The sequence below is a fragment of the Lampetra planeri genome, chromosome 44 (genome assembly GCF_965212315.1).
Source record: "Lampetra planeri chromosome 44, kcLamPlan1.2.h2, whole genome shotgun sequence".
NCBI lineage: Eukaryota > Metazoa > Chordata > Hyperoartia > Petromyzontiformes > Petromyzontidae > Lampetra > Lampetra planeri.
In genome coordinates this window covers 1,378,005-1,402,786 of record NC_136150.1, presented here as the reverse complement: position 1 = coordinate 1,402,786, position 24,782 = coordinate 1,378,005, and the positions used below count along the sequence as shown (strand labels likewise).

The 24,782-nt window shown below is 48.2% G+C and overlaps 1 protein-coding gene across 3 annotated transcripts in view; it reads left to right on the top strand.

Moving 5' to 3' along the window:
- The window catches only part of LOC144732768 (uncharacterized), a 172,429-nt gene that overhangs the window by 24,030 nt on the left and 123,617 nt on the right, over positions 1 to 24,782 (top strand). For 2 of the 3 annotated variants that reach the window (XM_078614347.1, XM_078614346.1), the window contains 3 exons: positions 2,764 to 2,834; positions 17,142 to 17,240; positions 19,056 to 19,552. In XM_078614347.1, the coding sequence (XP_078470473.1) occupies positions 2,764 to 2,834; positions 17,142 to 17,240; positions 19,056 to 19,552 (667 nt within the window). The remainder of the gene's footprint in view (positions 1 to 2,763; positions 2,835 to 17,141; positions 17,241 to 19,055; positions 19,553 to 24,782) is intronic. The other variant, XM_078614348.1, reaches the window with a different exon arrangement.

Genomic DNA, 24,782 nt, shown 5'->3' with positions numbered 1-24,782 from the left:
TTATTTTCGCCGCGTGTGCCGTGCACGTTCTTTTTTCACGCGAGGTTATTCGTTTGCATTCACGTTGCATTTCTTTGGGGTTTAAATAATATCTGTTTTATACGTTTGTTTCACGTCTGCGACGTGCTACATTGTGGGGTTAACTCCCGGGTGTGTGGTGGAGTGGGGGCTGGAGGTGCTTTCATAAAAACCCATTCACTTGAAATGACACATATCCTCATTTAAATGATTAAACTATTTGTTATTTTACGAGGTAAGGTCCACCGAGCCACAGAGCTCTTTTTCAGAAGCGCCCCGGCCACCACAAATGACAGCTCAACGCACGACGCGGCTCATCACCACGTGGGAATTTCCAGCAGCCAAATACTCTTGAACGCGTGACGTCGATGCTAAATGTGGAGAGAGAAAAAAACCCGGAGGACCCTGGAGAAAAATCCACGCGACCACTGGGAGAACATGCGCACCCCAAATATACAGCTGGCGTCAGGGTCAATCAATCGATCTTTATTTTACGTGCCAATAACGCCCTCAATAAAGCCGTGCATCGGTGCACATCACAGCGCACGGGAACCGTACCGGGGGCACGGAGCAAGCGGAGTGGGAAAGAAACCCGTCACGACCGTGGGGCTAAAGGGTCGGGATCGAACCCACGACCTCCTGTACACCAGGCGAGGTAGTTAACATATCCTAGCCACCGCGGCGCCCTCATCATCATAATTAACCAACATCAGATATGTGCTATCCACTGCTGGACAAAGACCTCTTCCTCCCACCCGCATCATCGCCATCCCTCACGGTCCTGCGGCGCATCATCCCATCTCGCTCCTGCAGCTGGGCTCATCTATTCGTTGCCCGTGTACCGTCATGGCCACCGTGCCGGTCGTGCCGTTTGGCTCAGGGAGGGGTCTCCTCCCTCGGCCCATTCTCACCCACACCCAGTGACCTGTGTCCCTTGCCGAGCAAACTTTCTGTTGAGTCGATGCGATGCCCCGAATTTCTGTCTTGTCTTCTGCTCCGCCTGTTCTTCCTCCTGTGTATATTTCCCAGCGTGCTTCGTAGCACACTTAAAAAAATTTTTGGTCAGTGTCCACGTTTCTAATCCGCACGTCATGACACTTGACAATTAAATTTTGTTTGGCTCATAACGTGGTCTAACGCAAAAAGGCTATTTTTAATTATAATATTGACTGCGAAAATCTACACGTTTTTTCCAAAACAAATTTACCTCCTTTTCCAAACAGGTATAATAATAAGTTTTCTCTTATTCTGAAATAAGCAATAAATTGTCCATGTTTTCATTTTAAAATTTCTCTCTCATCTCTTTTTTTCTTTACTTACGCAGCGTAGAGAGAATTTGAAACTTGCAAACTCACATCTCGGACAATAACCTTTGCATTTCTACGGCGTTAAGTCTGGTATCTTGTCTTTCATATCGGCGCTGCTTATTGCCAACCTCGCATGAAAAAAACATTCGCCATTAACTCTTCCGATTGGTATCCTGAATGAGCTTCCAAGTTAGTCACCTCATCTGCGAACCTCAGATACAGAAATTCCTCCCAATAATTTCTTTGCGATGCTCCACCACGCTCTGAATCTCCGTCCACGTAACATATTCACTTTCACATGAAGCCCTTCAGCGAGTTTTGGAGGCCACGTAATCATCCGGTCCTGCTGAGCGTTCATCCTCCCTGGGATGTTGCGGTGATGTCATAGTAACTCGGTTGCCATTGGCAACTAAATAAAGTGGTGATGTCATCGTTACTTGATTGCCATTGGCAACTAATGTAGCGGTGATGTCATTTTAACTCGAGGCAAAAGAGAGCCAGCGCTGTAATTGGGATGGAGAAAAAAATACTGTGCACAACCGCCTCAGCAGGCGTCTAAATGCTACATTTGCGGTCGCGTTAACGTTATTGCCCTTTTGTGAGCGGTTGTTGATGGAGTTGGTCTTAACGTGTTGCAATCTCGTCACCGGAGATTCCCGGCCACGTACGCTGTTGGTAATCTGCATTGTGACACTGGAGGAGTCTTCCCTTAGGTACAATGCATTTACTACGTATTCACATTTGCACTCCCGTCGTCGTTATTTGTGTGTATCGCTTGCCGTTATAACTCGCTGACCACCCGCGCCCCCATACTGGGACACCTGTTATGAAGAGCTTGGTGGCTCATCGGATTTCTCCTCCTGCAGTCTCAAACAAAGATCCTGACTCTTGACGTTCAGCCCAAGAAGCGAGGATTGGGTTGCGATGCGTGGGAAGGGAACGAGCGGGCGAGCGATACGGGCAGCAGCGCTTAAAGATGCCCGGGGCCGCCTCGGGGTTTATTCAAAATCTCGGCAGTCGCTCGGCAACCGCGCCTTGCCCTCCGCAAGACCGGTGACGATTCTCTCTGAGCCCCTAGGTCGACTCGGCATCAAATGAGTACCCGGTGCGGTGTGTAAAACATCGCCTCTTGGGAGACAAAGGCGGCCTGGCGTGGTGCTGGCCACCCACCCCGTCGTGTGCAGTGCCGGCCTTCATAGGTGGCTCACTAACAGCACTTGCCCCTACAGTCTGTTAACGTTATATGGGGGGGGCGGAGGGGATTTTTATCTTTGTGCGTTTGAGTAAAAGAGCGATGTATGTTGTGTTTGTGCATGCGTGTCCTGCATGCTGCATACTGTATATGAGCGCTGTTACAGAGCGTGGCTATACGGAGGTGGAGGGGTCTTTGCGTGCACGGGAACACATCACACACACACTTCTGTCTGCCTCTTCTCAGGATGCCAGCTCCGCTGAATGTCGCAAGAAGTCACATCAAAGATGTCCGTGTGAAGATCATAAAGGCCAGACGTGAGCACACGCACACTCACGTATTTTAATTTTTTTTTCATTTGATTTTCGTCTTGAAAGATTCCCGACGGCACCCATTACCGCATTCACATCCACCGTAGAGCGAGAATGCGCTGGAGTCTGCACGTAGTCCGGCAGAAACGCACGAGAGTCTTTGGAAGGGCATTACTGTGCCTTCCCTTGGGTTGTCTAGATGCTGTAAGTGGCACAGCTTGAATGTCAGTTATTTTTTTCCTTAAGTGTTTATTCATGCACTTTGAAAGTCACAACCAAACTAGAGTAAACCCAAAAGGGCACTCCTGTTGACCCGGGCGTGTGCTGAATTTTTTGACTATGAGACCAGGTGCAGAAGGGGATCCTGGATGTGACCAGCATTGCTGCACATTATCGAACTGCCAGCATTGTGAGCCCAAACGTGATATAAACAGAATCATTTTTAAAAGTAATATACAATAAAATTCGGATTTATCATTGTCATCATCATCATCATCAGCTATGGTAAATCCACTGCCAGATGGAGTGCCACGGAGGTGGGATGTTAACTACCTCACCTGGTATACAGGAGGTCATGAGTTCGATCCCAACCCTGATGCCTGTATTGTTAGTGTTTGCATGTTCTCCCCGTGCTCGCGTGGATTCTTCTCCAGGTCCTCCGGTTTTTACCTCCACATTTAGAATCAACGTGCATTTCGAGTATTTGGTTGACGTCAATTTTCACACGATAATCCACTTTGTTGAGCATTTGTGGCCTGGTTGCTCTTGAAAATAAGCTGTATAGTGAAGTGGGCTATATAGTTACTTAAACGTGTACTTTCCTGTGTAAGGGACGAGTAAGAAATCTATATCAATCTAGGGTATTGTGTGCTAATTTCATGGGCCGCATGAAATTTGTAGTTAAAAACTCGCAAACAAACACCATGTCAAAGGCCCAACACAGAAGATCCCTCTGGGTTTGATCTTCCACGAAGCTCATGGTCCACCCTAAACCGCATCCACTGCACAAACCATGGCAGATGCGCAGATACCTGATGATGCACAAATGGAATATGTAAACTCTCCAGCGTGCAACTGTGGTCATCCAGAACAGACTGTACAACGTACACAATGCCCCGATCCACAAATACGAAGGGGACGTCACAGCGATACACTCCGCTGTTTGTGACGCGGCTATTTGGCTTGGCCACCTGAATGTGAAATTGAAGTTGTTGCGCTGCATCTACATGAGCCATATGGCAGGAGAAGAAGATGGGCCACATTTCCTGAATTGGGAGGAAAGCACAAACACGTCAGATATAAAATTGCCGGATTTCTGTGCACAATCTGGGAGTGAGCGATTGGTCACAGGTCCCCACTGACTAGACGGAGGATGAAATGAGTACTTGTTGAGGGATTGCCTGAGATTGACTCAGCATAAAGGAGCATCAACCATCACGCAAACTCGGGTCATCCTCGCAGCGGCTTTTGGCTCAGCCATCTTACAAAGATGGTGACCGCATCGCGGCTCTTTCAGACGCGCTTCTGCGCCCGTCTGGAATGCTCTTCCGATATTCGGAAGCCACTGGGAGCTACGCACTTTTAAATCATCTACATTGACAAACTCACTTCTGTAGAACTGCTTTTTGTCTTTAGTTTGTTATCCTTCGCCGTTGCCTCCGATGAGCACAGTTGGCTGTGCACGGTGCGAAACAAGTTCATCGCACACCCGCACGTGAAGTGCCCATTGAGGCAAGGGTGATCATTCATTAAAGTGGGGTTCACTGTAACCTCATTAACAATTGCATGCCAACATCACTTTTCACCAAGGTCTCAACATCATTTATTACACGAATCGTTTCTACCTTTCAGTGCCAGTTCATGAAATGAAAAACAACTAACCTTTTACATGGTGCAGGTGGCTTTTACTGAGTGAAATTAATTTCTCAGGTCAAAGGGTTAAAGGCACACTTCCTGCACCGTTGAAGCAATAAAACAATTATCAAAGAGGCCCACGATTCAAGAATAATTGTCCCGCAATGGGTAATGCATATCGAAATGGCTATCGCCCGCCAAAACAGCTGGGAGTTGATAAAAGAGGCGAGCAAAACACTTGCAAAGTGTGCGCTTCTAGCCAAATGTAGAATTGCAATGCTGCGCACACCGTATTAGTCTCCGCTATCCTGTCATCTTGTGCATCTCATGTTCTTGCAAGCAAGCCTACTCTCTTAGTGAGATATATCTCTCGTGTTTCCATCCTTGCTGTACGCTTGTTTCCCTCTGTACAAAGATGGATGCGAGTCGAGGTCGCGCGGTTTCTTGCGCTATAAACGTAGACCGTTCTTCAGTCTCACAAGTAGCGTCTGCATGGTGACTTTAAGACGTCAAATAAATGTTCGGCGTACCGCCTGTAGCCCAGTTGGGGTTGGTGGATCGCAGAAATGTCGTTAAACTCTCTTCCCGTGGGCGTCGAGGGGTTCTTCAGAGACAAACATGGAGACACACAACAACAGCAACAGCCGCCATTTACCACTAAGTGCCAGTGACGTCACCGCAGCGCTTGTGCCAGGCTCGGTGCAGCTTGAGGCCACGCGAAGTGTCAAAGGCTCTGCTGCTATGAGGTAATGGGACAGACTAAGATGACTGGCAGATGCACCGCCTGTGCTCCCTACTGTGTCAACACACACACAACAAAGACATTCACAGAGACAAAAGTCACAGATAAATAGACACAGTGGCACGGAGACAGGCAGACGCACCCTTTGCTTTTCTGTAAAGGAGCTTGGGCAGGACTTGTCGCTGGCCACTGACACCTACAGTTGAGAGACTCGCTTACATCTCACATCTACACATTTGTGCATCTCCGTGTCATATGTGTGTGTCTCTTTGCCTTCGTACATTTAGACCTTGTTAATAAAACACATGGGGCTCTGGTCATGCCGATTTATCCAGTATTCCCAATTATGTACAATTATGTACAATGATACTCCCCAGTGACCCCTGCCCTAATAAAAACATATTCCAAATTCGTTTTCCAAAAATGATTTTCCAAAAAAAGTAACACCATCATCGTTGATCCTCTTCTGTACTTTGTTGAAGCTGCTCGGGTCCTCCAAGGTTAAGGCACGCTTCCTAATCTTCTCCCGGCCTTTGTTGATGTCGTAAAAGGTGCTTGATTTCATGTCAAACTCTTCACACACCATACGCATTGACACACGCCCTGCATCAATTCTATCCAAAACTTTGGATTTGTCTCGCAGACTCAGGGATTTATACTTCACTCCCTTTCTATTACTTCTTGATGTAGGTGGTGACGACATTTCCGAGAGGGTTGGCTTGCACAGAGCGTATAAGCAAAGTCAAGTCCAAAGCGACGACGGGTCTACACGGACGCTCACCACGCACGCCACCACCAGACTGAGTCGTTGGTTTGGTCGTAGCGCGCGGCGTCGCTCCACGTGTCTGTCCCGAAATTGGACCATTCGGTACGGCAGTTCGGCTCACGGCGAATTAAACACATTCTTGCGGAGGGAGCTGGTAGGAACGTTGGGTTGCTCGGTCAATGGCTCGGGGTCAACGGCGGCGTGGTGTATTCCGCAAATATGGCCGACTGTGAAGGCGGGCACAAGCCGGCGTGAGTAGGTTAAACGTTTAAGGGCACCACGGGGTGACCAGCCCCTCCCCACCCAGCCCCATCCCTCCCACCCCCCACCCTCCCCACCAGCCTCTCCCACCCTCCCCTCTCCACCCAGCCCCACCCTCCTCTCTCCACCCAGCCCCACCCCTCCCATTTTTGGATGCACGACGGACGGACAGAATAATCCCCTGTGGGCTGGCGTAACCAGGAGGTTCCTACCAGTATAATACGCCGTATATATGCCGAAAGCGCACCCGTGTCGAATTATCCCCGATCACGAGTGATCAAATACCAAAATGACGAGGTTTTACTGTGTCTCTGTTATCTTTCGTTACACGGGGGGATACAGAGACCGAAACGTGTCTCGTTTTTCACTTGTGTGCAAACACGGAGGATTTCAACGATCCCTGATGCGCTATAAAAACTCCTCATTATTGACGGCTTTTTTATTTATTCTCTTCACGCACAAGAGGCGCGTCTAGGCGTGGCAAATTTATCTGATTAGCCACGGGGTTATCCAGAATGTTTTACCCCGTGGATAAGAGGAGTAGCATTGTGGATAACCCACCGCAGATAATGGAATCTGCAATATCGGTCCCTCCATATCACCGCGGCTCGTATGGGGAATTCTCCTGTGCTCTTAATTTATTTTTCCCAATTGAAAAGTTCCTTCCGTATTAAAATGTACGTGATGATTGTCATTTCGAAGAAAGCATTGGTAAAAGTAATCAAGTAAATTGAACTTAGTTGACAAATATTGTATTATACATTACGTTCCTTTTGGTCATCAAAAACTGATTACTTTTAAAAGTTACCCTCTCCCAAACATAGCTTTATTATTCATTCATCCCGGAGAGCAGTCAAGCAAATAGAAAGTAATGCGTCTGCATGATGGGGGGCACTGCAGTGGCGAGATGTTAACTACTTCGCGTGGTATACAGGAGGTCGTGGGTTCGATCCCGACCCTGACGCCTGCTGTATATTTGGAGTTTGCGGTGTCTCTCTCTCTCATACTCATCACGGTGGCTAGGAGATGTTAACTACTTCGCCTGGTATACAGGAGGTCGTGGGTTCGATCCCGACCCTGACGCCTGCTGTATATTTGGAGTTTGCGGTGTCTCTCTCTCTCATACTCATCACGGTGGCTAGGAGATGTTAACTACTTCGCCTGGTATACAGGAGGTCGTGGGTTCGATCCCGACCCTGACGCCTGCTGTATATTTGGAGTTTGCGGTGTCTCTCTCTCTCATACTCATCACGGTGGCTAGGAGATGTTAACTACTTCGCCTGGTATACAGGAGGTCGTGGGTTCGATCCCGACCCTGACGCCTGCTGCTGTATATTTCTCTCTCCCCGTGGTCGTGAGGATTTTTTCTCCGGGTCTTCCGGTTTTCCCCTCCACATTTAGAAACACACGTTTAGAGCATTTGGCTGCTATAAATGTCCACGTGATGAGCCTCTTTGTTGAGCTGTCATTTGTGGCCAGGTGGCTTCTGGAAAAGAGCTACGTAGCTCAGTGGGGCCTTACCTGGTAAATAAAAAAATAGTTTATAGTTTAGTTTATAGTTTATTATGGCTTGAAATAAACGTATAATATTTTCATAGGCTCCTTGTAAACATGCCCACATATGGCACACGTGGAAGTGATTTGCTGCCATCTTCATTATAGCACTCCCTTGTAACTAAGCTTACGTACGTACTAAGCTAATGTTTTGGCCATTACTCCATATTTAGAGCAGAGCATGAACAATATTTTGAATTTATGTGACATGCGTACTGTGTGTGTGTATTTATATCAGTTGTTTTATTATCCCACCTTAACAGTGCATTGCTTATATGAGTGCACATAAAACGAAAGTGCAATTGTAGATGCAAGCGAAGCGTTGCATTGTATAGGCGTTTCATCCTTGTTATTATACACTCGACGGGTTGACATCAACTGACGGCCGTCCGTATCGTGTTAGGGGTGCTAATGTGTTTTTACTTTCACAGAGATTTGTCCGGTCAATTCAAAGTTTTTCAAGTGGCGGGTTGCATGGCACACAGATGGGCGAGGCTCGAAATTTTACCGCCGCGTTGAAGAAAAAAATAATTACCCTCGGATTTTTCATCGCCGGAGCTTCAGCCGTTGGGACGTAAACACTGGAATATTGGAACCGGCGATGCAAGTGACGTACGGACGGAAATTAATTCAGAAAATGTGTGGCCGAGCGGAGATGCCCGCGATGTCGCGAAGCCAGCATGCACGCGGGGTGCGTTTATTCCGCTGCTCTAGCTGGGGACTGTTGAATCACTTTCTGCCAGCAGGGTTCACAACAGCACCACCACTACCACCACCTCGGTGGCGTTGCCGGCCCTGGCGGCGTGGAAGCGACGGGCAGTCCAGCGACGCGCCACTTCACATTCGGGAGCACGTTCAATCTCACGGCCGCCCTCCCGCCCCCTTTTCTTTAAGATCTGCCGATGGTGCCCTTCTGTGTAAACCTCGATGATAATAATACTTTAATTTTATATAGCGTCATTCATGCGACTAGGGTCCAATAACGCTGCACGTTAATTATATATGAGGAACAAATCCCGTGTACAGCCACTACCGAGCAAATGAAAACCCTACCACGATTAAGCAATTTTTTTTTTTTAATAAATGGCACGATCGGGCATTCACTGTGTCATTGTTAATATATTTACATCGTGACTAAAAACACGTAATTTTCACAATTATAAATATCTTTGTTCCTCTCTGACACTTATTTTTCCACTTGGTTCCTTCTATATTTTCTATAAACTACGTAAACTATTTTTTTTATTTTACCAGGTAAGGCCCACTGAGCTGCATCGCTGTTTTTCAGACGTGACGAGCCACAGATGATAGCCCAGTGAAGCGGCTTATCATTTGGAAATTTAAAGCAGTCAAATACTCTCAACGTATGTTTCTAAACGTGGATGGAAAAACCGGAGGACCCGGAGAAAAATCCACGCGACCACGGGAAGAACATGCAAACTCCACATGTACAGGCGTCAGGGTCACACAGGGTAGTTAATATCTCGCCACCATGGCACCTTGAGACTTTGTAAAAAAAAAAAGGCGAATAATGATTCCAGATCATTATTTGTGTTATTATGAGCGGGTGTAGTAGAGCATGCCGGCATTCTCCTGGCTTGGAGGATTGGCGTGGGGTGGTGTCATGGGGAGATCATAAGCGTGAGGTTTCTGACCTTCCTGCGCAGAGATTTTGGTATTGTTTCCTTGGGCGTGTTTGGGGTTTCTCCGAGTACCTGCCAGCAGATCAGCAAGAGGGAAAAAGCAACGGAAAAAAAATGATAAACAGGTTTGAAAATATTTTGTAGAGGCACGCTCATTCCACACAAAGTGCTTGCCACAAATGAACCACAATACCTTGCTGATCTCATCAACCATCATCGCGTCGAACAGCTACGTTCACCGCATCGCGCGCTTTCAGATGCACTTCTACGGCCGTCTGGAACGCTCTTCCTTCCATTACTAGGAAGCCGCTAGAGCTATGCACTTTTACATCTAAATTGAAAACCCATTTCTTTCGAACGGCGTTTAGTATGTTGTCCTTCTCCCGCACCTCCGACGAGCGCGGTTGGCTACGTACAATGCGAAAGTTCAATATACATACGTAGAGGGGCGCTAGGGAATTAAAGGGGTGAGGGAAACGTTCAGCAATGCGGCTGAAATATTTCCCGGGGCTACTCCACTCAAGGCGGTAGGGTCCTGGGCGAGAGGCCGAGGCAAATGAATGACATCCATTTAAAATATCTCTCTGTCAACACTTTAATGCAGATGGGAACGTTTTGCACGGTGCACGGGCTTTAATGGGAAACCAACGTCAACATTTTCATAAAGCCATCGCTGGGTTTTGTAGACGTTGACGTTTCGGGGGTGGATTTCTACGTGACTGACTCACACCGTCCATACACCGCTGCAGTGATTTGCAAAAAATATAGAGTAATAAAAAGTACAGTGTTTTTGATTAGAGCAGTGGGAAGGACTGTGCGCATTTCTAACGTTAACATTTAACACCAGTTTAGGAAAAATATATTTACAGTCTTGTCAACGTGTAACTCGCACAGAGAACGACTCGGAGTAACGAGGAGGAATCGCAGGCGAGAGGGAATGCGACCACGCGGTGAGCAGGTGCCAACGATTTCCCAAGCTCTTCGGTCCCCTTTATGTCCAGGTGTTGTCGCCAATTGAATGAGTCTTTACACGTGGGAGGAAACCGGAGCGCCCGGAGAAAACCCACGTGTGCGAGTGTAAGAGGTATAAGTGCACAGTTTTGGTGCGCACCTGCACGACCACAGGGGTGGGGTTTCACAACGTCTGTGCGATCCACCAACCCTCCCCGCCGACTGCACAGCGCTCAACTTACAGGCGCGTGCGGCCGCCGCTGACCCGATTGAAATCCGGCTGATCGATTCAATATAACGCGAAGCCTCGTGTGGCGCCTATGCAGCCGGCGAGCGTTCACTGCGGGGGCCTCGAACACCTGGAATCGGTGACTGGCGGCAGATGTTCGGCATCCCATCCTTGAGTCTCAGCCAGTTTTGGAACAGACTTTGAAACGAAGCCGTCTCCGAGCAATCAGCGTGGCACATTCACGATGAGCTGGGCTCGGGAGAGTGCACGATAACACGCTCACACTTCCATATTTTAGCGTAACTTTTTATTTTTCAGCAGGGTGCAGAGGAGATGGAAGTGTTACTGATGATTGCAAATTACGAACCAGAGTTATTATAATTATCATGCGAAAAAAAGTAATTTCGGTTGGCTGGATGCAGCAGGTGTAGAATTCCATGGTTATGTGGAGCGGCGCCGCGATAATTGCTGTGAGTACGTTTCGTGCACCCGAGGTGTTCAGACAAACGTCACGGTCTCGTGCGCAACATGATAACGATGGCCCAGGTCGACTGGGCAACTATGAAGCCATCGTGACGGTGTGACGTTGCTCGTGGGTTTATTGAGTCCACCTCTGCAGATTTGTTCCGTAAAGAAGCACTTTGGCAAGCGAACCGGTCTGCACGCCTGAAGTGAGTGTAGCCCTAAACGTATTTATGGATTAATGAAGGGGATCAGGCCACAATCCTTTGATTGCAACTAATGGTTGTTCCACATTACAGTGTTTGGCGGTCTGCTGTCGTAGTTTATTGAGAAATACAAAAAGACAAACACAATTCCTAAATGCCGATAGAACATTCAGCGTGCGTGGTAATCGGTGGGAATTGCAAAATCCATTAAAATGAAGCAAAAATAGATATTACGAGATATTGCGGCCTTCAGAATTTAGTTCTTAAGCCAGGTTTGACTTTATCATCGGCGAACGATTGTGTAGATTTTTTTTTCCGACAAGGCAGCCTTGGATGTATTTTTGCAAAGAAGGGATTAGGGGGTTCATAAAAGATCAAACATACTGGGCCTGTCTAATCTATGATGGATCTATTGAGGCCCCTTGTGCAGACAGGTCCACTTTAGAGCTCTATTAGGAAACACGGAGAGTAACCCAAATTGGCCTAGATTTCCTTTTTTAGCCTCCCTCCATTATGAACAGCTGTTAACTATTAATGCTGGTAATCTTAAGGCTTTGGAGGCCTGGAAATTATGAGCACGGTTGGCTACGTACGGTGCGAAATAAATTAAACGTACATACATACAAACCCGCCGGCAGATGACAATGCCGTTTTGGCATGGGAGGCATTTGCACCGACGGACGCTATGAACACACGTGCCAATCTATTGGAGTTAATTCTCTGACGTGGAAAAAACAACCCATCACAGCATCGGGCATGGCAGCCCAGCATTGACAATAAACGTGGCACTTAGGCACACTATGGGTGTACAAAATGAAGTGATACTCCAGTCGTAATAAGAGACCCCCATCGGCATAACGTTAGGGTGACTTGGAAGGTAATTCGTTAACGTTGCTAATCTTACATGTGAGAGAAATATGTGCATCAATCAGAGGGTTTGCTCTATTTAACAATGCCGTTGTACATGTCGATGTGTGTGTGTGCACACGTAGTGGGGAGTGGTGGCGTAGCGGTTTGCGCTACGCTGCGCTTCGAACCTGGCGACCCAAGTTCGATTCCCGCTCACGGCCAACACCGGTGAAGATTATCTGAACCGGTCCTGGGCCTCCCCTAGGTCGACTCGGCCTCAAATGAGTACCTGGTGCGGTGTGTAATAACATTGACACTGGGGAGACAAATGCGGCCGGGCACTGTTGCTGGCCACTCACCCCCTCGTGTGTCATTCGGCCTTCATAGATGCTACTCGCTAACAGCACTTGCCCCAACAGTCTGTTAAGGTTATACGGGGGATCTTTGCACTTTTTAACGAACTATAATCACAATTATGGGTGATGAAATTAACTAATTGACTTCTGTTTTATATATTACTGAAATATAAATTAGTGTGTGAGCTCGATGGCCTATAATTTAACCTTATGTTAATTCGCATTTGTTATAGCAAGGAAACTAGGTTGAAGCTTCTGGGTCTCACCACCGCTCCTGTTTGTGTAAACAAACACTCTTGGGTATGACTGATGTTATTGGCGAGCGCACTCCCTCTAAATTGATGGTTGCTGTCGGCAGAAAACATACATAATTGGATAAAACAATAACAGCCCACAATCAAACCGCTTTGATTGTCTCACAAATGTGTTGATGCCGCTATATTCGACATTAGATACCAAATTCAAGTTTTACGAGCCGGGCGGCGCTGGCAACGCTGCCGCACGCGGATGCTGCCTGTAATCCAGCGCTGTGGAGGCAGCAGCGAGGGTTGGTGGATCACCACACGCACACGTGGGCTGTCGAGAAGGTGCCGTATACCGCTGCTTGCCGGAAGATGGCAGCGCGGCAAGAATGTGGACTCCCATCTGTTCCACCCGTGTTTCCCCCTCACGCAGCGTGGGTTTCCTCCCACGCGTCAGCACCCGTTACTTGGTCGGAAACACCTTCAAATGTAGAGGACCGCAGAGCTTTGGCGGTTGTCGGCAACGACTCACTGCGTTGCTGCTGCCTTCCTGCTCATCTGTGGTTCCTCCTCGCGCCTCCGAGTTGTCCTCTCTCTGCGAGAGCGAGCGGACGCTGTGCGGAGCGTTCCAAGTTGGAATGATTTATTATTGTAGTTATGTAAATTTATAATAATGATGAGCATGGCCCTATGCTGATATACGTGGGGAAAGGCTTTGATTTTTGCCACGATGCTAATTTTAACTAAAATATTTGACGTATTTATGGGGTACCACTGTGGCGAGATGTTAACTACCTCGCCTGTTATTCAGGAGGTCGTGGGTTCGGTGCCGACCCTGACACCTGTATATTTGGAGTTTGCATGTTCTCCCCGTGGTCACGTGTATTTTACTCTAGGTCCTCCAGTTTTTCCCTCCACATTAATGATCATGCGTTTGAAGTATTTGGCTGCGATGAATCTCCACATGATAAGCCACTTCGTTGAGCTATCACTTGTGGGCAGGTCACTTCTGAAAGAAAGCTATATTGCTCCTTGCGCCTTTCCCGGTAAAATTAAAATATTCTTAGGTTTTTTCGGTAAAGTCACGTAGGTAAAAACATTAAAAAGTAAAATAAAATAAAAATAAAAATCACGACGTTTCGGAGGCAACACAAGCTTCCGTCTTCAGGTGGTAACGTCACAGCCACGACGCGACTTTACCGAAAAAACCTAAGAATATGAATCATTGCAGTCACGAAAGCTTCAAATCCAAAATTAAAATAGTTTGTTTTTTAGTTCATGTATTCCACTCATTATGAGTGAGGAGTGTTGGGGTGGCACAGTGGTTATGACACTGTGCTACGAACCTGGTACCTCACGTTCGATTGCCAGCCACGGCTAGTATCAGTTACGAGCGATATCTCCGACCGACACCGATCTGAACTGACCAGCGTGGTGAAGTACGGCCAAACACCTTGTGCGGTGGTCGTCATCCAGCATTGCATTGAAAAAGAGTTGTAAATTTTTATCTTGTTATAAGTATCTGTGCAGTTTTGCTGTATTTCAAATCGTAGGCATACAAGTGCGAAATAAATTATACTGTGCAAAGCAATGCACTGTGATGGAATAATTTATCCAGTCAGCACTTATACCAAACCTTGTGCACTTGGTTATTAAAATGATTTGTTGAGGCAGCAAAATAAAATTTTCGTGTTTACAAAACACTCTTGCCACTTTGGAAATTGACTTTTTGTTGCTCTGGCAAAACCGCCACACCATGCTGATTCGAACTAGGAAAGTGAAACCAGACAGTGCCTTGCTTGCTCAATTACTACCATTCACCATTCACGTAGAAGCCTCACAGATGTACGGATCAAATTTCGTTTTTATTTCCCCCAAAAAATGTTAGCTTGTAACATGAAGTAGTCTTTATGTTTACCGTGCAAAGCTTCGTCTGAATATCAAGGCTCAGATGAAGCAGGGATAGGGCCACGCTTGGGGTACCTGGCCAATCCATGGGCACTCTGGAGGAAACGGAGCGCATAATGGGGTAACAAAATATCCATACGGATAATGTCAGCATCCTTATTGCGCCGCCATCTACTCGTCACTTCTCTGCTCTGTCGGTTAGGTGTGTCGCTTACGTGGTGATCTTATAAAATAATGGAAATAACAACGTGGTATTTCGAACCACTGTCACAGTGCAAGCGCTATCGCGAAGGAGGCGCTGTGTTTTATCACGGCCTGCAGTGGTCTCGCAGGAGGTGGGGGACTATGTTGCCGTGCGTGCACTCCTAATCGAGTAATTTTGCAGCCCATCTTTCGAATTTAGTAAAAAAAAAAATTCTTGTGACGCCGGTTCCGGATGACTTCCTCCTCGCGCTTTCCCAACCTGCGCCCGTCGGGGTTTACCGCCGCCTGTGAAGCAGACGGTGCGTCGCGGTGTTTCGCGGTCAACGCTCCCCCGCAGTGTTAACCAGGGCAGCCTGCCGCATCCGAACCCGCCGCAGAGCTCTGCAGCTGGCTTCAGTTGCAACGAGCTGCTGTGGCTGCCCGCACGTTCATTTCCGGTGTACTACCGTTCACGCCTCAGCAATCGGTGGCGCCTTGTGTGGCATGCGCTGTGATTGACGCACGCGGCGTCTCCGTCGCAGCTATGCGGAGCTCCTATTGTTTGGTGTGTAGAAAGGCTCATTGAATGGACACCACTGGAAGCCCGAATGCCGTCTCACCGCAGAGATGTGCCCCGTCACTCTGCTGTCAGTTGCGGGGGGCACTTCCGATGATGGAATGAGCCTCTTGCAACGGATGCGTGCAGAGTAATTGGTATGCAAATATTGAAGATGGGTACATAGATCACCCTCTTTTGGTGATGGATCGCGCACGATACGTTCCACATTGCGACAGCGGGGAATGAAGAGTGAGTGGAGTCTTTCATTATGCGTGCGATGCCACACGGCGTCGGTCATGGGCACGTCGGCACATTTAGCAAAGGGGGCTGTCGTTGCGTCGCGCACAGCGTGAGGAAGAGGAGACGTATCCCTGTGACATTTGTTGTCCCTCGGGATACGAGGCCTCCCACCGACTTTGACGACGTTCGCTTTGGGTGAGTTTTTTTTGGGCCACACATGACCTCAAAAGACGACGATTTTGATCCCATTTAAAATGATGGCCCTTTGTTTTCGCGTGCGTCGAGTGCACGTTACGCCACGGCGCACTGGGAGCTGTGGGATCCAGTGCCCTAAACTCTGCGAGGTTAAAATAAAATAAAAAATCCGCACAGATAGATTCGGGTATCCATTTAGCATTTCTGCCATCTCATGGTCACCTCACAGCCCATTATAATTGCACTCATGATAATGATAATGGATGGAATCCGTTCGATTCGGCAATCACGCCTTCACAATACTTGGTTAAAGGTGGACAACACTGCACGTTTCATTCACGAAACGTAATTGGGGCTAATTTTGACAATTGAATTGCGCTAATCGGGCCCTCGAGCACCCATTCAGAATTTGTATTTATACTGCAGGAGGAATCCGATGAGCTATAAAGCTCTTTTTCACAGATGCCCAGTAGGAGCGCGTCAGAAAGTTACAACAACAACCAATGCAAAAGCACGACAGGAGTGAGAAGTGTAGGAAAGGTAAGAAAATGTTTACCTATTTTTATTTTACTAGGTAAGGCCCACTGAGCTATGGAGCTTCTTTTCCGGAAGCAACCCAGCCACAAATGATAGCTCAACGAAGCGGCTTATCACACGCCAATTTAAGGCAGCCAAATACTCTAAAATAATTTAAACTGTAAAATAATTTAAACTGTAAAATAATTAAAAAAGTTCGTGCCTTTCTCTATCTCCTCCTGTGTTACAGAATACGAACGCTGGGAGTGTATAAGTGGTGTCTCGTGCAAACGGAACTTTACGTTTCGCCTCGCAGCCCGTCACACGCCCTCAAGGACACGACGCACTTTTTGGAGGCTCCCAAATGTTTCCATTGTCAATTTCCTAACAGAAACAAAAAAAGTCTCGCCAAAGTTGTTGAAACTGAATTTTTTGTTGGACGGATTCAAGATGTCATTAGGCGTACGGCCCCCCTCCCCCCCCCCCCCCCGTGGTTTTGCAACGCCAAGCCAACACGTAACGTGGATGCAGCCGGAACGGCGCGCACGTGCGCAGCCAGGCTTCAACTAAGACTTTTAATCACGGCTTGTCCCTCAGGAACGAGCCACCAACGATTGCAGTCAGCCGAAGAGGGCGGTGGTGGGGGGTGGAGAAGCCACTTACCTCTGGATTTGCAAAGCCTCACTGGGATGCCAGGTGCGGCCAACAGAGTTAATTGAAATCTGAGTGAGGCTGTTGCCGTGCAATTTACATTAACTTTCGCCGGGGCTACATCTGCTAGTGAGGCAATATAAAACCCACGTGTGCATCCTTTTTACGGGATTTTAATTAAGTAGAGCGCTTATGTCTCTTGAAGGTGTGTGCGCGCGTGCGTGCTTTGTTTAATGTATGTATATATGGCTGTCCCAGTAAAATAAAAAATGTGCTTGGGGAATTAATTACTTAAAAATGTCACACTAGTCAAAATGTTAGGCTTAGTTTGAACTTGAAAGCTCATCTGTATATATTGGGTGTGCGTTATTAATCGAGAAACAAATAGAGACAGGTTATGCTACAGTATGTTCGTTCTCGGGAGCCCAGCACGAGATCTCGGCAAGGAAAGACCACTGGCCTATTCAGCCTCCGAAAAAAGCATTTACGAAGAGTAATTAAGGCAAAAATAATCGAATATGATTAAAATAAACAAAAAGTTCATTTTATTATTCACATGCACGAAGACACGTTAATGCATTTTTAAAATTTAAAATACCAGCAAACCGCATGTCTTCTGGATGTCCATCTGTCCCTCCCAGCCAGCCAGCAAAACTTGTATTCTTATATCGAGCCCTGTCTGTGTCTGTCTGTTTCTCGATTCTTCTGTCCCCTCTCCTCCTCCCCCTGTGTCTCACCCATTTCCATACCCCTATCTCCCTGTTTCTCTCTCTCACCTCTCACCCTCCTCATTCCCTCCTCTCCTTTTCCCCATCTCAATCTCGCTTGCCTCTCCCTCGGCATCCCTCCCGCTTGCGGCTTTCTCTCGCTCTCCTCTTTCTGTTTTGCTCTCTCTTATTCCTCCTCCCCCTTTCACGCCTTTTCACTCTCTCCCCGCCTCTCTCCTCTCCGTCTCTTCTTCCCTCTTAACTACCCCCTTCGCCGCTCACTTCCCTCTGCCGCTCTGCTGTCCCGCACTTGTGCGGGATCTTCGGCCGGAATGGAGGGTTGGTGGTTTTGGAGGGCCGGGGGAAGACGTGATGCCAGCATGTGATGCCAGCATCACGTGATGCCAGCATCACGTCAGCGTGACGGCAGAGTGATGCCAGCTTCACGTCAGCGTGACGGCAGAGTGATGCCAGCTTCACGTCAGCGTGACGGCAGCGTGATGCCAGCTTCACGTCAGCGTGACGGCAGCGTGATGCCAGCTTCACGTCAGCGTGACGGCAGCGTGATGCCAGCTTCACGTCAGCGTGACGGCAGCGTGATGCCAGCTTCACGTCAGCGTGACGGCAGCGTGATGCCAGCTTCACGTGAGCGTGACGGCAGCGTGATGCCAGCTTCACGTCAGCGTGACGGCAGAGTGATGCCAGCTTCACGTCAGCGTGACGGCAGCGTGATGCCAGCTTCACGTCAGCGTGACGGCAGCGTGATGCCAGCTTCACGTCAGCGTGACGCATGAAGCCGGCTCACCACTCTGGGATGTGGGTGACGTTGTCGCGTGGACGTATGCCCTGACGTCACCGCCGTGCACGCGCGCTACCCAGACGGACAGGAATCCACCCAGGGTCTCCGGCCAGAATAGTTTTTTTTTCTCATCATAAGGTGAACGAAGATCTTCATGATCACCGCATGAACCCGCCCGGCCAGTGAGGGTGCATGTTACCCGTGCTGTTGCAAAACTGAATGGGACACAGACAACAACATTGTTCCTTGCAACATCATCGCGTGACTACAAAACTGAGTAACGTGTGCGCAATGTAACCTGTGCATATCGTGAAGCTCATCTGCTTTTGGGTTTTATTTTTGTGTGTCCAACAGCTCTGAAAGTTGTAGAAGACACCGCCACGGCAAAGTCCAGACGAAACTCCCAAAGAACCAGCAGCACGCACACAGGGCACACGGCGACACGCAGACCAGACGCTCAGGCAGGCACAGAGGTCACACAGGACACGCGGGGGTCACGCCCACAGCACTCTGCAGAGGTCACACAGGACACGCGGGGGTCACGCACACAGCACTCTGCAGAGGTCACACAGGACACGCGGGGGTCACGCACACAGCACTCTGCAGAGGTCACACAGGACACGTGGGGGTCACGCCCACATCACTCTGCAGAGGTCACACAGGACACGTGGGGGTCACGTCCACATCACTCTGCAGAGGTCACACAGGACACGTGGGGGTCACGCCCACATCACTCTGCAGAGTTCACACAGGACACGTGGGGGTCACGCCCACAGCACTCCGCAGAGTTCACACAGGACCCAGTGGCGGCATGTTCAAGAAGAATGGCAAGGTTCACACAGCATGTACAGGTACACGCAACCGCAAACGGCAACACTAATTTAATTGTTCATGTTGTTACGCTTGTTTACCCGGGAATGCCTCACCGAGTCTCACGACTCTTTCTCAAGAGAGTACTGCCACGTTTTTGCAGCGGGGGGGAGGGTGGGTGGGGTGGGGTAATGATTGAAATGCAGATTCGACTTGAGTGGTTTGTGGGTCATTTTTCCCAATTTGACAAATGTTGACCGTGACGCAGCGCTCCTCTCGTGCGAGCGATGTCGTGGTACCTTTGAACGTCCACAGCGAAGCTGATGGCGCCCGGAACACCCGCAGCGTTAATCAGGGTGGCCGCTGGACTTGAGCCGTGAACCTCTGTACTGTCAGACCGTGTCAGTTGACTCTCCCCACGTTCCAGCAGGGGAATTGGACGATGTTTCCTGGCAACGGTGGTCAGCCCACTGCAAATGCAGGTGCATTGTTTTTGTTGTTGTCCCGTCAATATTTGTTTGAGAGTGCATCACCAATTTTATCCCAATTGCACTATCAGACATGTGACAGGGAGCAGAGAAAGGTTCCTGTTAAACTCCTTCGGTGAAGGAAAGTGTCGCCGCATCAGGGAATGGCAGTGCAAGAGACACCACAGAGCTTCTTCTGGATTCGCTTGATGAGGTCCCTCTTAACCGAGATTTGTCGCTGCCCCTTTTACGCCTCGTGAAGAACTTTTTTTCTTTTCCCATCGGCCTTTTGTATGGCGCCACGGTGGCAAGATGTTTACTACCTCGCCTGGTATGCAGGAGCGCATGGGTTCAATCCCCACCCTTGATGCTTGTATATTTGGAGTTTTCATATCTTTCTCCACGTGGTCGCGTGGATTTTCCTCCAGAACTTTTCCCTCCACATTTAGAATCAACACGCGTTTAGAGTATTTGGCAGCTATACATTTCCACACGATAAGCCACTTCGTTGAGCTATCATTTGTGTCCAGGTCGCTTCTGAGAACTAATTAGCTCACTGGAACTCCTTCTTACTTGGTAGAATAAAAATATTTATTATCGATGTTGGCCTTCAGAGATAGGGCTGGGCCAAATAAAGTGGAAATGCAATTTTATTGTGGGGGAAATGCTCAACACGCCTCGGACGGAACGTGTTGACTGTGCCGTAATAAAGGGATCTGGCAAAGAGAAAGATTTTTGGCACGGCTCGCACGCGGGATACACGACACAGACTCGTAGAAGTGAGGCGTTGAACCGGATCACACTGAACAATTCCACTGTGAAACTAAAGTGTCATGTGGGCGTTCACTTTAATTTTCACAGTTTTTGTTTTACAACCGGAATTGGTGACCTTTTGACCTCGGTGTTTATTAAGAAAGAAATGGGAGACATTAATACGTGTGTGGACGAGGAAGGTTGTTCAGTTTGAATGCATGGCAAAGGAGGCGTTTAATTAGGGGTTTGGTTGCAGTAATATCGATGAACTATAAAAATAATTATTGCCACTGAAACAATGTGACATGCAGTACAATGTATCAGCAGGACATGGGATTTATTTTCATTAACGCCCATTGGATTTCCATATATTTCACAATGGTGATCCCATTAATTACAGGTACGTAGGCACAGTAGCTATCATGACGAGGTCAAGAGGACGCCTCTGTAGAGGCCTGCACAGCATGCGTAGCGATCTGGGGCCCGCATCTTCGGTTCAAGTTGATTTTGTTTTAACCAGGTCAGAACTCACGAGGCCGGGGAAATCTCATTGCCAAGAGCAATGTGGGCCATGAGGCTGCCAGCAGGAGGCAATTATTGCCACGTCTGGTCCCAATTGAGTAATTCGCTGACTTGCTATGTAGTCTCGAGTGCTGACTTAGGACACGTTGCGTGACGTGCTCGCTATTATTGCCCGAGTCGAGTTTCAAGTAGATATTGTTGAGCCAGGCGAGAACTCGAAGAGACAAGGAGAGTCATTTTTTTCAACAGTGACCTGGCTCACCAAAACAAATAAAAATAAAAGTAATCGCGTAAAAAAAAAAAGTGCGTGTAACAGAGAAGCAAATAGAACGGCATTACACAAGAAATTGAAAGCAGTGCGGGAACATCATGAATGTTACACAACATACATTTAGAGGAACAAACGTTGGCTCCTACAAAATGTATTTTAATAACCATTCAAAGTAAAACAAATTGTAGCTGCAGGAACAAGTAGACGTGTCAAATTCAACTGCAGGAATCAATAGCTTAGCATAAAACTGTGCTGTAAATCAATTGTATTCTGTCACCGTTTGGTAAGCGATGTCAAGCTCCTAGAGTGAAGGCAACTCTGTCAATACAAACATTAGATTGACGAGGCTCGCATCATACTCTTTGGTTTTTTCGGTAAAGTCACGTAGGTAAAAAATAAAATAAATTAAATCACGACGTTTCGGAGGCAACACAGCAAAATTACTTGCTGTGACGGTGCCACCTGAAGATGGAAGCTTGTGTTGCCTCCGAAACGTCGTGATTTAATTTATTTTTTATTTTATTTTTTACCTACGTGACTTTACCAAAAAAACAGAGTATGGACCCTTGCAGTCACGAAAACTTCAAATCTAGAGGCTCGCATCGCCACTGGTGTGCTTGGCCAGGAGTTAAACCCAGGTTACCTGAACAGAACACACTGCACTATGCGGTGTGTTATACTGGTAGGAACCGCCAGGTTACACCAGCTCACAGGGGATTATTGTGTCCGTCCGTCCGTCGTGCAGGGAGGGGCTGGGTGGGGAGGGAGGGGCTTGGTGGGGAGGGGAGGGTGGGGAGGGGCTGGGTGGGGAGGGTGGGGCTGGGTGGGGAGGGGCTGGGTGGGGAGGGAGGGGCTGGGTGGGGAGGGAGGGGCTGGGTGGGGAGGGTGGGGCTGGGTGGGGGGTGGGATGGGTGGGGCTGGGTGGGGAGGGGCTGGTCACCCCGTGGTGCCCTTATACAACTCAACGTTTAACCTACTCACGCCGGTCAATGACCCTGGCCATTGACCGAGCAACCCAAAGTTCCTACCAGCTCCCTCCGCAGGAATGTGTTACTGGAAGAAAGTGGATGGTAAAAGGCGCCACGGTGGCGAGATGTTAACCACCTCGCCTGGTGTGCAGGAGGTCATGTGCTCGATGCCTACCCTGAGGCCTGCTGCTGTATATGTGGAGTTTGCGTGTTCTCCCTGTGGTCACGTGGATTTTTCTCCAGGTCCTGTTATACTGGTAGGAAAAGGGTTTCTCCCTCCACATTTAGAATGAACATCACGCATTTCGAATATTTCACTGCTATCAATTTCCACTTGATGAGCCACTTCGTTGAGTTATCATTTGTGGCCAGGTCGCTTCTGAAAAATAAGCTCATAGCTCAGTGGGTTTTACCTGGGTAAGATAAAGAAAGTTTAGTTATATTTCTTTTTTAACGGATTTATTTATCTTTCCTATACTTTGCACTCCTAGCATGTTTTGATATTTATGTAACGTTCTGACCCCGTGCCCCTACTGGATATCTTTGATAAAAAGAGCTTTATTTCTCAAGATTCTGATACGTATATAAATATATGTCGCAACGACCCCACCACGTCACTGTTATCCAAACATCTCAAGCATGAGCCTTGTGAGAAAAGTTAAACCTTGAGACTCTTGCTGGGTAAACAAAGGATCATTATCACTGTTGTTTGGATGTTGCCTTGAAGTTAAAAGAGGGCTGCAATAGTTGGAATAAACAAACACGTGTGTCTGTGTGTAGTGGTGTGTGCATACGTGTGGGTAGAGCGGTAGTGTAGCGGTTAGCGCTACGCTGCGCTACGAACCTGGCGACCCGAGTTCGATTCCCACTCACGTGCTAAACCGGTGACGATTATCTGAACCGGTGCTGGGCCTCCCTTAGGTCGACTCAGCCTTAAATGAGTACCTGGTGCGGTGTGTAAACATCGCCACTGGGGAGACAAAGGCGACCGGGCGTGGCGCTTGCCAACCACCCCCTCGTGTGCCGTGTCGGCCTTCTTAGGTGCGACTTGCTAACAGCACTTGCCCCAACAGTCTGTCCAGGTTATACAGATGATCTTTGTAGTTGTTTTGGTGTGAGCGCATCGCCCCGCGTGTTCCCGTGCACAGATGCCTCTCACGTCGGCCGTGACGCATTCTCCTGGCCTGCCTACGACGGCGGCGGCTTCTGGCTGCCCTCCAGCAATACCCATGTAGCAGGATTATGGAGATAAACAGAGAAAATGCGCCCAGTCAGCATCTTTAGCCCTTAAGCCCTTTTCAGCTTGTTGCAAACATGCTGTGTACCCAAACCCCCCCCCCCCAAAAAAAGAAAATATCCCCGACAATAATAAACAAAAACATGACCGTGGGGCAGAGAGGAACGACGTTAGAGGCGGATGTAAAATGAAACTTTCCATGCTGTGTGTCGCGGCTACGGTTCTTCGCGGTGATCACGAGCACGGATGAACAATCGATTCTTACTGCGAGGATCACACGGTTTCCCATTACCGCTTTGTGTGGACACGATCGTTTTGTTTTTAAAGAACTCCAGAATAGTTTTTTTTTAAACTATCGTTTTTTTTGTTATTGTTTGCTGCTGCTGTTGTTGTTTTTTGCAGCGTCTCGTGAGGTGCGACATTTAACGAGAAGTCGCCATCGTTGGTCGAAAACACCTCCGTGATCGTCTCGGTGATAGAAGGGAGGTCGGGCGGTTTTTTGACTGCTCACGAGTCATGCCACCAAGGGCCACTCGCAAGGTTTACTTCCTCGCCCGTACCTCCGTGGCGTTTACTACGACTCGGGACTCGGTGATGTTTCTGCCAGAATGAGCGCTGAGGTGGAGCTCATCTCCTGTTGGCAGCCCTGAACCCGGTCGTGAATATTCGACATTTGTGCGATGGGCGGGGGCGAGTCTAACCACAGTGAGACGTTCACGTGCTGCTGGGCATAGCGAAGCGCAATCTTCATCGATGCCCTGCAACGCATTGGGGCGTATTTATTTTTAATTTATGCAGTGTTTGCAGTGTTGGATAATGAGGGGTAATAATATGGATAACATCCTGTCATCATTTGTGAAATCGCGGGTAATTGGATGTGAAGGTGTTCTCCTGAACAATATCTACGGATAGACTTTGTCGTGCCCACTGCCTTGATAAGTTCATGAGATTACAACAGTATAATTTAGCATTTGTTGTGTGTACATAGCATCGTGATTTATTAACATGCTACTTTATCAGTATTGGTGCTCTCTCTTCCTGCTCGAGTAATAG